General features: G+C 50.7%; 1 protein-coding gene across 1 annotated transcript in view; it reads left to right on the top strand.

The window, feature by feature from the left end:
* LOC144125370 (polypeptide N-acetylgalactosaminyltransferase 1-like) overlaps positions 1-15,039 on the top strand; it is a 48,816-nt gene that overhangs the window by 16,230 nt on the left and 17,547 nt on the right. The window contains exon 3 of the mRNA XM_077658693.1: positions 10,989-11,169. Within this exon, the coding sequence (XP_077514819.1) occupies positions 10,989-11,169 (181 nt within the window). The remainder of the gene's footprint in view (positions 1-10,988; positions 11,170-15,039) is intronic.

Raw genomic sequence — 15,039 nt, 5'->3', positions numbered from 1 at the left:
CCGCAAGAGCGGATTGGCGTACACTTGTTCACGGAAGCGAAGGCTCTCGCGAAGCTTCCTCTTCGGGACTGACGCTGCCTTTTCTTCTTGGTCTGCGTGAATTTCATGTGAACGAGGTTGGCCGAAAACCATCATTGATGGTGCAGTACGCATAAACTGCGATAAGTTCTCTCATGAGCTTGGCACCGGTTTGGGTGCATTGTCCCAAGCATAAAATGCTGCGCGCTGCGGCAGTATTCGTCGCACACCACATTCGCAGATTCCTCATTTGCCTAAAACGATCTTCTGCTGTATAGCCATGTGTGCGCTGGCGTTTCACGGCCTGCTGCGTGCTGTGTAATGTATGCAGTTTTCTCGTCGTCGAGGCGATTTGGCCGCAGCCTGGGGCACCGCGGCGCAGTAGCGCCAACAGACTAGCGTTCCGCGAGCGCATGACGCATTTGTCTTACGTCCTTGAGTGCTTGACGAAAATATTATCAGCTCAGTTTCGTAGTAAGCGTGCTATGCATACGTTGCCAAAACTACAGCGAACCTCCTGACTCTATACGACTGCAGTGCCAGTTTATAATGTGCTATAACTACCGTGTATTCATTCTAAGCACGAATATGCCTGTGCGGGAGTAAAAAGAGGGAGTAAGGTGTTCTCTAGCGCACTCTACTTTATAAAAGAAAACGCGCTAAAGGGTAGCTTACTCCCTTATTACTCCTTTGCGTTTCGAGTTTACCCTCCCACCGTACTTCGTGAAGAGTACAGGCTAGACACCTTTAACAATACCGTGCACCGTGTTACCATTACTGGAGTACCGGTAGCCCGCCCACCGCCAGTCCGCACGCGTTGATTGGTCCCACTGCGGCAGGCGCACGCGCAGCAGCTGTCGGGTACCTAGCGCCATCTGACGTCCTCAAGGCCATTTGCGCATGCGCACTGACGGAGCGCGGGCTCCGCGGTACTCCAGTAACGGTAATGGTAACACGGTACACGGTATTGCTAAAGGTGCCTGGTACCTCAACGGCAGCGTCGCTGCTCACAGTGGTGGCATCCATTCCTTCGGGAAGGGCCATTTTGTGTCGCACCAATTAAGAGTGACACTTCTGTAGAAGTGAGCGTTGTAAAATTCTACCTGAAGCGGCTTCGAGGCACCATATAGCTTCACCTTATGCGGTGGAGGTCTGTAGAGAATTTCGACCTTGTGGGATTCTTATCGTTCGTGCACATTGCAATGGACATGGACCCTAAACCTGCCGAAATACGCTATTGGCAGGACAAGTTGACTACATGTATATCAGTAGAAACCAGCTCGCGCTGTTTGAGCATCACCCGTATGTCGAAGGTACGCCTCAACCTCCGGTCAGTGGGAAGCCGAACACTCGCATCATCGTTGTCTTGTTTTCGGAAACTTGCTCACAGCGAGTCGTTTCTGACCACATCCCAGATCGTTTTTTTTCTTCGCTCAAGTCGTTCATTCGAAGTGAAAATCCCATGTATGCAAGTTTGCTTGTACCGGCCTCAGTCCACGTTACTCGCTTTGGCCGTCTATCATTGAAGTCAGTTACCGGCAGTAGCGTCGTTACCGCCCAGATGCGTGACGCGTTTCAAGATTGAAGTCTTTATCTGTACTCCACTGACTGGTTAGTTGTGTTCAGATTTTGTTGTGTGCCAGTTTCTCGTAGGTGTTGTCGTATTATTGTCAACATTAGCGTACTTGGGGCGCTGCGGTTTACGTTTAGTTGTTCCCCTTGTAGAATGTCCGCGGTGACCCTTGGGGTACAGCCCCCGTCAAAAGTAAACAGCCCAAGGGGTTTGCTTCTAAGCTGTTTAGCGTGGCCCCTTGGCACATCTAGCACTCCAACCCTTGGGAGGATTGAGGACGCGAAGCCATTCCTCTTTAAAGTGATTATAGAGACGCTGAGGATGCATAACGAGGCACGCTCAAGGGGGCTTTTAGAGGCGCTGTACTGTACGCGTACAAAGGCAAAACACTGGGGTTGACGGAATAGTTATTATACACACACCATGACGTTAATAGAATAGTGCAAATACACCTGCGGAACACACTTTGTGCAACCGCTGCAGAAATGGAGGCTTGGGTACAGTCTACACCAAAAGTTGAGGGGCAAAGGTGTGCAAAAAAAAAGGGGGTGGGGGGGGGGGGGGTGGATCTCGGTACCACGCTACTGGGTCGCGGGGTATATAGTGCTATTTGTTCCCGAACAAAGGCGTTTCTCAAACTTTTGCTGCCGGCTGTACTTATCCTCTAAGACTAACTTCTTCCTGTAATATTTGTTGTCCTTCATCGTCCTGTTCTTCGACGCTCACCTGTGTAACTTAGACAACCTGTCCTCTTTCTACGCCGCTGCGTATGCAGTGTATGCTATACCACGGCCGGACTTGAGACACGGCGACGGTGTACGCTTTATGGAGACATGCGTAGTTTTTGTTATCCACGTCAGCCTCGACTGTCTTGTGGCTCAATTCAGCAGTGCAAACGCTAATGTGCTCCCGCGAAATGCGGACGCAAAGTCAGGTGCACGAAAACCTGGCGTGGAAGCCTTAGAAAAGGAGCCGAGACGTATCTTGCATTCCGTTTGTTGCTGTGTCGGGTTTTCGTCACAGCCCTTGCCCGAGATCCAGCGGAGGAGGCGTTATGCACGATGAGCCGTGTGTTTTTACGAGCGCGATATATGCCTCTGCACTGTTGCGAAAGCTAAATACGCGAAAAACTGGCTTTGGTCTGAAAAGGCTGCGTATTAGCCAATAGAAAGGAGTTTTCATCCTGCATTTATTGCGCAAAACTTTGGAAGCAGGGTTGCCGAGTGTGGAGGGATTGACATCGCTTTCCTTCGCAACATTCGCTGCCGATTCTCTCTATAGGATGGGAAGCACGTGCAGCAGCTATTGCATGGCATTGCGGCATGCCATTTCGCTATGGCATGGCATTTCGCTAGCGCTCGTACATACGTCTGCTGCGTAGATTTTCGTACTCGGAAGTTTTTAGCGAAGCAGCAACTATAGCTGCAATGCGTACTTTGCATTTACAGTCGCCGGTTTGCCTGGGCACGCGGCAGGCAGAAACTCGTCGCATCTAGTGTTTCGTCATGTCAGCTTTCTGCTTACAATGCTTTGGCGTCCTGGATGTAGTGTTATGCACTTTCCCGTAAAGTTTTATTATATTTCACATTTCAGAGCGCGTGTGACACACGTCAGACGCAAATTAGCGTGGGAAGAAAGCTTGTTTGAGCTAGCAGGTTCGTGATCAAGGAGTTCGGATGCAACTCAAGAACGAAGGGGCACATGCCCCTCAAAGGAGGACCTCCAGCCAATGGCGTAGACCGGTGGTCACAACATCGTGGCTGATTTTGTTAATCCGTGGTTAACCCTCCTGTAGTGTCAGGCTATCAGGTGGGAGAGGATATTAACCGCGACGTCATGGCAATAAGTGTACGTACCCAACTGGCTGGAGGGCCTCGTTTAGAGGTGCACTATAGAGGATTATGAGCTCTTTTTACAGCGGGATCTCGATCTACACGCTCCAAGCATCCTCAGAAACTCCGGGTTAATGTTCTGTGCGGCTGATTTCCCTATTAAATCGGATTAAACGTCATGGCTTCCGCCTTTTCTTTTTTTTGAACTCAACGCTGAGGTATGAAGAGTAAACCAAAGCGTGAAGTGTCTTTCAGTTAGTCCCGCGACGGCTTGCCGCCCTGCCATCGGCGGAGTGATACGTAAACCAAAGAGTCCAGGCGTATTTTTATTTTCGTGGGCTTAATTTGCGGCTATGTTGTCTGCGACTGAAACTTTTTATTCGCGAAAACCCATAAAAAAAAACAAAAGCGAAATCAACTGGTTGAAAAGCACTCCACGCATTGGTTGACTCCCCCTAATTTCGTAGGTGAGTTCAAGAAAAGAAAGGCGGGAGACAGGACATTTAACTCGATTTAATAGGGAAGTCGGTCGCAGATGACAATAATTCGAAGTTTTAAGAATGCTCGGAACGTGTAGATAGAGTTCCCGCGGTAAAAAGACGAGCTCAAAAATCCTCTTTAGCGCACCTTTAAGGGGGCTTGTGCGCATCGTTTCTTTAGTTGTACCCGACTATAGTAGCACAGAAGGGACGGGATGTACAAGCGGAAAGGCACCGCGTCAGTCCCGTGTATTTCTTTTTTCTTCAGTGCTGCGATTTCTTTTTTGCGCCGCAATATTTCTTTAATTAATGTGGGGCCGCATCACAGGTAAGAGTGCGTATTTCGGAGAAGCCCGGAAAATATTAATTTCCCTGTAAGAATATTCCTGATTCATATTTGTAAGTATAAAAATAAAACGAATTTCGGGACGCCATTTTCGCGAACACATGAGTGAGGCTTAAATTGCTCTTGCTATCAACCGTTCCTCTCTGCGCGTGAGTATGTTGTGTTGGCACATATAAATATGATGTTTCCACTTCCCGTTTTTTTTTCCCTGTTTCGCTCGTGCATCGAGCTAGTGGGAAGGAAAACGGTAAGGAATGTTGAGGGACGCAGAAATACAGCAACGTTGATTAGAGAACAGGCTCGCATTAATTGTTGGCATCTATATATATAGCGGAACATGTACAGTCGAACCTCGTTATAAACAGTTGTTTATAACGAAGTAATCACGATTCCCCTTGGAAGCGCGGTCAACACGGGCTATAACGAAGCTACGGCTATAGCGAAGTAATCGCTTGGCAACTGTAATGCGTAGTGCAGATAACCGATGGTCCCTTAGGGTAATAGAGCGAATTCCAAGGAAAGGGCTGAATAGAAGGGGCCAGCAGAAAGTCACTTGGGCGAATCAGAAGAGCGTTTGTCTGGGTGGCGCGGCCACGGCGGTTGAAGCGCAGGGTTGACTGGAGACCAGTGGGAGAGTCCTCTGTCCTGCAGTGCATGGACGTAACCGGGGCCAGTGGTTCTGATGATTATGATGTGATGCACGGACTGAATTCCGCATGGGAGCCTGTTCTGACTGTGTGGGCATTCCCGCGTGTCGGACGTGCCCCGAACAGTGATCGCTATGAAAGGGATGCCGAAGACAAATAGACCCAATCATTGTTATCAGTAATCTCTTTCTGGCTATAGCGACGTTTGTTCGGAAGCAAAAGACTCGTTTATCCCCGAGAAAATCGGGTTTTAAAGATATTCCCATCAGTCGACTCAAACTGGTGACGAACTTACCGAAAAGGGCAGGTTGTCACCATTTTGAAGTGAGTGGCGGTGTAGCGTGGCCTCTGGGATCCGTGTAGAAAATCGGTGTCGACGTTGTACCACGCCTCCGTTAGCGGACGGGGTTTCTCAGGAGTCGAAAGAGAGGTGTCCATGTGATAGGTGTCAGTGATGGGCTGTTGCCGCACCATGGGCATGTATCTTCTTATAGTGTCGGCTGTAGGCGATGTAAGGGGTGTAGGTTGGGGTGTACGCGTTTTTCTAAAGATGCTGTAGGCTGTAGGAGTCTTCAGAGGCGAGGGAGGGATGAATGAGAGTGTAGAGGCGACTATCAAGGCGCTGGGTTTCGATCCGAATGACGAAATGGGAGGTCAGAGGGTATAGGGCAGGAGGGTATGGCCCTGCTCGGTGGGTATATTCTCGAGATGGGGTGTCCACCCTGACGTTGCCATCGATGCGCTCGTGGCCGGGGACCCAGGTGGTGACGTGGTCTTGATTGAGTGTGTCTCCCATGATGCGTAGCGCTTGGCGCGGGACACGGCCGCTTGTATACGCTCGGGAGGCAGCTTGAGAGTCGGTGAATATGTGAGCGCGCTGCCGGGAGTGGGCGTCGCTCATTTTTACGGCGAGGGTGATGGCGGTCGCTTCAGCGACTGAGGGGTTTGGGGGCTCGGACTGGGGCTGCCAGAAGTTGGATGTTGGAGTTGTCTATTGCGACACAGGCGGGTTGGCGTAGGTGGTGATGTAGACGTAGACAGCGCTGGAATAGTGTCCGTACTGTCTTCGCAGATGCAGGAGTCGGGCTTGCCCCCTAGCCTTTTGGAGTTCGTTCGTGCATGTGTCTAGGGATAGGGCTTGGGTGCTGCGGTCGGCTGGGTGGAGAGGAGTTTTTATTCACGCGATGGCATAGACCTGCTCGTAGGTCGCAGTAGATTTAACAACAAAGCTTCCTTAAACGAGAGCGAGTTGACGGGGCAGTTGGTTTCGCGTGGTGAATAAACATCGCAACGCACAGCGACTGTTTGTGTCTTTTTGTCGCTGTGCCTTGCGATGTTTATTCAACATCTTTAAATGCAGTTTCCCGCTGCAAACCGTGGAGCCTTTGGAATTATTGAGGGCATTCATGCGCTGACTGACCCGTGCATACAGTTTGTGCACTGTGCGTTCTTTATCGGTCCGCGGTACAAGCATCCCAGAAGTTTTCGCTATACCGGTTGAATGAAGCGTGTTGCTAAAATAGGCCACCATATGCATAACTGGCTGCAGTTGCAAATATAGACTGCATGGTGAATATGTTCCCGTGTTATCAATAATCTTTGGTTTTGTGTATTCGAACAAGGTTTATTGAAAGCCTATAGGACTTAGTACCATTAAATATCGGCGCACTGCGAACGAAATCTTGTGAAACGCACGCCTCTGATTATGCTACAAAAGATAAAAACTAAGAAACGCAGTACCCTACAGGTGAGAAGATTTGATCTGTTGCGAAAGCGTGTGTCTTGGGCACAGAGTGCCGGTGTTCGTAGGATAAACGGTCGTGTTACTCAAGGGTTCCGTTTAACTAAAAATTCCTAAGGTGAAAGGTCTTTTTTTATGTGTGTGCGCAAAGTATAGCTAGTCCCGTCTGGCCCAGCACAAACATCGCTGCACGCGATGTGACGTCGTTTACTATGCATACAGAGCTGGGCGTTCCAGATAAGGGCGCCCGTTCTTAATCAAGAATGAACGCTCGGACGAAGCGAACTGCGCATGCGTGACTGTCGCGGGCCGAGTCATGTTCCGAGCCCGGCCAACCGCGAAGCGTGTCGCTGACTGAGCTGACGGACGACGCGTTCAAAATTATTGTCGACCGACGCGGTCTGCGTCTGTGACGTAGTACGTCGGGCGAGGAACGGTCCAGTAAGTGCCTCGAGTAAATCTAATTTATTACTGTTTTCTATACATATATTTTTTTTCCATGCGCGACGTTTGTCCTTTGGAAAGTTTAGGAAATATCTGCGCGGCCAGCTTTGTCAGTGCAACATTTGGCGCGCTTATTTGCTTTCTGTGTGATGGCATTTGCATATCTTCTCGTTACCGCCGAGCGCCGTGCGGCGAAGATGTTTCAGGTTCATTGTACACGTTGTCTCCATATTAAACGACTGCTGCAGCGAAGTACGAACGGATTTTATATATCGTTTTTGAAGCTATATGACTAAAAAAGCTTCGCTTTGCTTCACTGCTCGTGTCCTTTCCTCGGGCAAGACCTTTTCGCTCGCCGCGACTGCTTCGCTGAACTGCTGTGGCATTCGGTTGCTGGTGCTGGAGAGGTCGCGGGTTCAATATCCGGCCGACCGCTCGCGCCGGTCACGCTCGTTTCGATAAATGCGATACGCAAAATCTCCTCTACGCTGAGATTTCGCCGTACGTCGAAGAATTCCAGGCGGCCAATGCGCAGCCATTTGTTGCGATGCGCCTCTTAGCCGATGTCGTTAAGCTCTTGGGATATAGAAATGCGTCATACTTTAGCAAAAAAACGGGGACTTCTCGCCGCGAATGCGGTGGACGGTGTCGGCTTTCTCTAGCTGCAGCCATGGTCAGCAGCAGGGCGGTGCTCTTAGCTGCCTAATAAACGGGGTAAATGCGTGCGCAGGGCTGTGAACGAAGGTTAACAGCCTGTTGGCGGCGGAGGTCAGTCGTGACCACGAAACCCTTCGAGCACGGTGCTTTGGGGCCACTCGAAAAGAAGCAGCGGTAAAGAAACAGAGAAGGGTATTGAGTAGAGAATGAAAGAAAAGAAACAAAGAAAGAGGAAGAGGAGGGGAAAAAAAAAAGAAGCGAGACCGGTGGAGGTGCCCCGTCGAGTGCGTGCATCCGCCGCGAAGCGTGTGACACGACAGGTGGTCGTTGAAGAGGGAGGAAGTACATTCGACACGCTCACCCGTGACGGATTCACCGCGGCTGTCGTCGCCACCGCGTTATGGAATAAGTGGTTTTATGAAGCGTGGCTGTCATGGAGACTATCCGGTGTAGTACGTCCCGTGTGCACAGTCTGTTAGTTTCCTATGCTTTCGTCTCGCTAACAACATCGGCACGGAAGGAGTACCGCTCGCTCGATTTCTCGCTTTTCGCGGCACTGAGGGATACCACCGCTTTCGTTTGTTTTTATTTTCGCTCTAAGTTTTAAATCGCTTATCAGCAGTGTCGGTCCAGTGTAGTTGTCCTCGACACGAGGCACGCAAAAAATCTAGCTCGCCGCATAATTTCTAGCGGGTGCCCTACATTGCTGGCAGCCCTTTAGCAGCGCCGATAAAGACTAGGAGGGATGGGGGCGAGAGATATGGCGGGAGGAAGATACTGCTCTAACCAGTTAGTCTTGTTACATAACCTGATCACGTAACGCACACAGTACTAGATGCCCTGCAGCGGCGACATGCTGTGCGGAATTTTTTTTTTTTCATTTAGCCGTAACTAACAAAAACCACCTTTACGTGGCCTGTTCGCCTTGATTGGTCAGACGTGGAGTTAGCGTCGTGCCTCATTTTAATACGGAGAAGGAGGTCGTGCGCAAATACTTCGCTTATGCCTTGAAAGTGGTGTCACGGCACGTTAAAGGCCACTTAGCGCAAATGTTTTATTAAAACGACGCGGGAGTATACGCTGTGGTGTATAAATCTGATACGAGTTCATTGAACCCACTGCCTTGCTGCGAGTATGAGGCTTACTTCGTATATTTAGATAGTGCAGTTTCAGTCCGCCCTCCACACTCGCAGAGTACTTGACAGACCATATAAGGACGTGTTCTCACAACTTCTGTAACGTATACGACCGCCGCACGGGATTGGTCGGCAGCCTGCTAAGGAGAAGCGGTTTCGCCAGTCACCTGGGAGAGGTTTTGTGAATGGGCCCCCAGCTCAAGAAACTGCGCTTTTCGGATGTGACGTCTTATTTCGACCCAACAGCGGGGTATTGAAGTGAGAGTAGCTGGTTTTGTTAAATAAATACAGGCTCCATGCAGGTCTTTGAAAATCTTGAGAACCCTTGAATATGAAAAAGTATAGTTTTCGAGGGCCTTGAGAGTCCCAGAATTTCTAATGTATTAAAGGGAGTACTATCACTTTTTCCTTAATGATAGGTGTAGTGTTAAAACGCGCGAAGAGAGCAGCAGTGGGTGAGGAAAGAAATGAGAGTTCATTATATCTGAGCTGATATCTGAGTTACAGCACCTCTTTCTTTCTTCTTTCACTCCCACCTTCGTCCCTTCCCTTACGGCGCGGTTCAGGTGTGCACCGAGATGTGAGGCTATTACTACGCCATTTCCTTTCGTCAAAAAAAAAAAACGAATTTTCGAATTTCATTTTTTTTTTTCATAGGCAAGGGGAAAAAAGAGGCAGAAAGTGATCGGAGAAAATGTGATGCGTGTTAATATTCTGCAGTGTACGTGTTAGCGCATTGACAGAAACGCGTATTAATAAAAAAAAAGGCTTAAAAGCTATCGCAGCCATATAATGGGATGGGTGCTCTGTGAAAATGACCTATACTTTACGTGGTCGAAAAAAAAAAGTTCGAAGAGACGAGGGCACAGAAAAAGACGCACAGTGCACAGTTTTATGCGTCCTCGTTTTTTTAAGTGCTCTTTCTGTCCATATCACTAGCTCAAACCTGACCACTTCGATGTTGTAGATGCACACTGGAGCAGAAGCCACGCGCGGGTGCTGTATGTACTGTTACAGGTTCACACGCGGTGGCCCACTGTTTTGGAGGAAACGAGGCAGCGACCCTGTTTCTTTCTTTCCTCTAAGACGCGCAAATGGGGCGCACAAAAAAGGCCGGGTTTCGAGTCTTAACATTGCGACGTGTGCCCAGAAACGTTAGGAGTTAAACTCTGAGCAGTTACGGTTGGTTGAAAAATAAAAGGAAAACAGCAGAAACACGTTAAGCGCTAGGCTGTTGGCAGCCATGCCGTCGCCTCTCGACTGCACGGCATCACTCTCTTCCAACCCAGTTTCGGTCAATAGGCAAGGGTGGTGAGGCCTGTGGAAATCCGTGATCTGTGCCGGCACACCTGTTGCCGCAGAGCGGTCCCGCCTGCCCTGCCGGTTTCACTGGCGTCGTTGACCACGAGGTGCGGATGTGCAGTGCAGAATTCTGCTTTTTCTCCCCTGCTAGCTATAGGGCGCTCGGCTGCTGATCCGGAGTTCCCGGGTTCGAACCCGACCGCGGCGGCTGCGTTTTTATGGAGGAAAAACGCTAAGGCGCCCGTGTGCTGTGCGATGTCAGTGCACGTTAAAGATCCCCGGGTGTTCGAAATTATTCCGGAGCCCTCCACTACGGCACCTCTTTCTCCCTTTCTTCTTTCACTCCCTCCTTTATCCCATTCCCTTACGGCGCGGTTCAGGTGTCCGCCGATATGTGAGACAGATACTGCGCCATTTCCTCTCCCCCAAAACCAATTATTATTCTCCCCTGCTAGCGAACCGGTGGCTTTAGCCTAACTTTTTTTCACGCGTTGTGACCTGTGGGAGATATTTGTTGCAGGTGTATGTAGATGAACGAAGAGACGTGGCATATAGCAAGCCTTCGAGCTTGTTAATTAAAAAGGCGTCCGTTTGCAGTGACTGAGGGCGAAGGGCCGGTTGCTTTTTGTGGACAATTGAGCTGTCATTGTTTCGGTTTTGGCAACTATGTTGCTGACCGGACCGCCTGACCGTTATGAATGACAATTGAGCTGTCATTGTTTCGGTTTTGGCAACTATGTTGCTGAGTGGACCGCCTGACTGTTATGAATGACCTTGGTCTCTCTTTTTTTTTTAAATGTTCCTCGCTCGCAGACGAGATGGCCAACGGCCGCTTGGAGCGCTTCATCCGTCGCCACTTCCGTCCGGGCTTCGTGAAGCTCATCACGCTGCCCAAGCGCGGTGGCCTGATCCGCGCCCGGCTGACGGGCGCCCGGGCCGCCTCGGGCGACGTCCTCGTCTTCCTCGACTCGCACTGCGAGGCCACCGACTTCTGGTGAGCGCCGTATCTCTCGCGCCTGCTTCGTGTGCCGTTGATATATGTCTCAACTTGGGCTCGGCGGTTTCGCTCGTTACCCGCGCGACGTGGAGCAATCTGAAGCTCATTCGCCGCAAGGCAGCGTAGCAGGAGCCTTTTGTATAGGCGGTGATGTATAGGAAAGGGGTTAGTCGAACACCTACGCGCTGGCCGCCCTCATCCGGTGTACGCTGCGTAGCAGCGAAAACGACTCCCGCGATGACCTGTGTGTGACAATGTGTCGCGCGTATGCACGCGGGAACAAAGAATGCCTCTTTGTTCTAGCGGGCCCCGCCGCACCGGCGTCGGCCGGCTGGGCTAGGTGTAGGCGGCAGCGTCGCGTTGCGAAGGTCCGAACTGCGGAAGGCAAAAAGAAAAACGAGAGATCCCGGCCACCTTGAACTGGGCGACGCGCAGCGGCCGAGCGGATTAGTTTAATCCTCGGGAGCGCAGGCTTCCTCTTCTGCGGAGCTCCCTGTGTGACGATACCTCGGACGTTGCGCCGTAAAACCTCGCTTCCGTTACCGCGCTAACCGGTGCGCTGAGCGGAACGCGGAAGTCAGTGAGCCATAACCTGCGGACATTGCCTGCAGCAGTCTTCCCCTACGGGAACCGGGTTGGTCTGAAAACCAAAGAAATAGCAGACGCTTTAGCATGGCTAAACGCGCAATATCGTGCCGTATAGCACAAGTTACGATGTACACTTAAGGTCCTTGTGTGCTAAAGGCCTTTGCCCGGAATGCCTTCACCCTAAAGGCCTTTGTCAGCAATGCCTTCACCCTAAATGCCTTTGCCCGGAATGCCTTCACTCTAAAGGCCTTTGCCATAACGCTTTTGACCTGAAGGCTTTTACCTTGAAGGCACTTGCCTTGAAGACCTTCACTCAGGTGCGCATAACCAACTCGCGATGTCACGCCCTGAACGGAAGGTTAAAACTAATTTTTTTTTTTTTCAAAGTTTAGAACTTGATGTTTTACAGCTCTCAGGTTTCCCACAACCCGGGGGGGGGGGGGGGGGGGGCAGGGGCAGGTGGCCGCCCGCCACAAAACAGGCTTCAAGGACGGACATACGTATGCCTGAAGTCGGAAAATGGGCCTAGTAGTGCTACCGCACTAAAACCAAAGCGGGTGCGTGCCTGGGTCATTAGCGTAGCCGTCGCTCCAAACGTGGGGTCCGTCCTAAGCCGTATTTGACCGACAGAGGTCGCGTCAGAACCGTGCGCAGAACGTGCGTTACTTGGAGCGCCGTCTTTTTCGTGCTCGTTAGTTATGCTGTATATATTTAAGTATGTCACGCCCTGAACACATGGTTGAAACTTCTTTTTCAAAGTTTAGAACTTAACGTTTTAGAGCTGTTACAAAGAGTTTATAAATTTCGCGTCCTGAATACGACAGAAAGGACGTATACAAGTTCCCCCTCTCCATGAAGAGATGAGAAGTAATATTTTATTTATAAAAGGTTGAGAAATATTTCCGTGCTCGTGGATAGGGGTGCGTGTTTTTCGTGGGGTTTTGTGAGGCGAGGTGAAAGGTGCTCCCTCTAAAGTTCTCACTTTCTACGCTGCTCTAGGGATATGTTTATTTCAGAAGTGTACGCTGTCTGCATTCGTGGACTGCCACTCAGTGCCCCGCGCGACCGTGGCCGATGACGCAAGAGTTGTACGGCATGTGCGTCTTCTAGTTTCGTCCGTTTCGGCGCACAACGGTTGCAAGAACTGCTTTAGTTGTAGCACTAGACAGCGCTACTGCGCCGACTGCCAGAAGCGCACCCTCAACGTCGACATACCGCTCGCTATGGTGTGCACGTTTAGATGGACACTGCAGTTCAGCAAGCAGCATTGCGTCGCGCAGATTGGAAAGGTCTGTGAGAGGCACCACCATGGCGCGGAATCCGCCTCCCGCTGCCGTTGCTCGACAGGAAAAAGGTGGCAGGAAGGAAGAGGTATTGCGACGCCGATCGCGCACATCGTGTCGTCGTCGGCGCGAGTCTTGTCTGGCGCCCGAGGCGCCCGTGGGTGATAGGTGGAGTTGTTTTCCGACCATTCTTAAAATACATCCGTGTTTAGGGTCAGCCTCTGGTGCTTCTCTTTTTTTTTTTCCCCCATCATCTTTGACCGCTTTGGAGAAGTGGTGCGCTGCGATCTTATATCGTGAGACACGTTATTTTATTTTTTTTATTCGTCTTTATTTCTGCATAAAATAGGCCTAGCCTTGCGGCAGAAATGAGGGGCGTAAGTGATTAGGGGACCACCGATAGGTATGCCTTAGCCTTACTGCGGCGCGCAATTTCCGACGAAAAGTTAAAATGGCTCTGCATTTTTAACTGCCGCTTGAAAGCGGAGCGTCTCGCTCGTTTCGGTGATCCATGTGCCGCTCCCGGTGCCTTCGGCCGTGACGTCACGAGCGAACTGACTTTGCTGTGTCGCCGTATTTTGCTCTTCGCGGCACCTCGAGTCCACGGAATCTGCGGAGTGGGGAGGAGCGGGGCCAGGCTTCGTGCCGGGCGAAAGGCTAAACTGGGCACAGAGGCGTTGGAGGGTCTATGTGCGAAGGCAGGGGAAGAGGGCAGTGGCAAGGGCGTCGGAAGCACAGATTAGTGAACAGAAAGCGGATGGTGGAAGGCGAGATAGATAGAGAGAGAGAGAGAGAGAGAGAGAGAGAGAGAGAGAGAGAGAGAATTGAGAGCGTTTAAAGCTCTCCGCTCGTTGGGCGCAAATTGGGGGAACGCGATTCTCCCGAGACGGCAGACGACGCGCCGGCGGAATGCCGGACCCGTCGAGAAGAAAACCGCGACGCGACGAAACGGCGGCGACCGGCATTTAGAGGGTTCAGGAAAAGGAGGAGAGGAAAGTAACGGGCCGCGCTTCTCGCTTCGTCCTTTTCTTTCTTTTCCTTTCTCTTTCTTCATTTAATTTCAGTGCCCAGCTTCTTTTTTCTGCTTCCCGAGGCTGCTGCTCATTACCGCGATTTTGTCTCAGCGAGCCGAAAGAAGCAGCGGCCGTGCGCTCGCCTGATAACACTAAAGCGCTGTCTCGGATGCCTTTCTCTCATTTGTTACCTTTTAGTCTTTTTAAGCGGCATCCGCGAGGCGCCCCAGGGCCGTCCAGTGCGAGCACGACCGGAATTAAAGACGAGCCTTGCTCGTTTGTCCTCGTTTATTTTTTTCTTTCTGGCACACCGCTAAAGGGCTTCTTGCCGGGCCTGTCTGATAGCTTTCGCGCTCGCTAGGCGAGTACGCGCGAGCCAGTCAGTTTGCGCGCTGACGTGAGCAGTGGAGTATGATTCATGAAAGAGCATGGTATATGCTCTATAAGCAGCTAGAGGTTAGAAGAAAGGGCACCTGCTGGCATGGTTCTAACGAGCTGCTTTACAAGTGGGTGCATGCGACGTATACGACGAGTGCACCTTATAATACAGTATACAGTTGCCGGACTTGCATCTGCATCTTCGAGAGGAGTAGAATAATAATAATAATAATAATAATAATAATAATAATAATAATAATAATAATAATAATAATAATAATAATAATAATAATTGGTTTTGGGGGGAAAGGAAATGGCGCAGTATCTGTCTCATATCGTTGGACACCTGAACCGCGCCGTAAGGGAAGGGATAAATGAGGGAGTGAAAGAAGGAAGGAAGAAAGAGGTCCCGTAGTGGAGGGCTCCGGAATAATTTCGACCACCTGGGGATCTTTAACGTGCACTGACATCGCACAGCACACGGGCGCCTTAGCGTTTTTCCTCCATAAAAACGCAGCCGCCGCGGTCGGGTTCGAACCCGGGAACTCCGGATCAGTATTCGAGCGCGCTAGCCACTGAGCCACCGCGGCGGGGCAGAAAAAAAT

This window comes from Amblyomma americanum, chromosome 3, assembly GCF_052857255.1.
Source record: "Amblyomma americanum isolate KBUSLIRL-KWMA chromosome 3, ASM5285725v1, whole genome shotgun sequence".
NCBI classification, from domain to species: domain Eukaryota; kingdom Metazoa; phylum Arthropoda; class Arachnida; order Ixodida; family Ixodidae; genus Amblyomma; species Amblyomma americanum.
The sequence above is the reverse complement of the archived record's forward strand: the minus strand, read 5'-3'. Positions and strand labels throughout refer to the sequence as shown.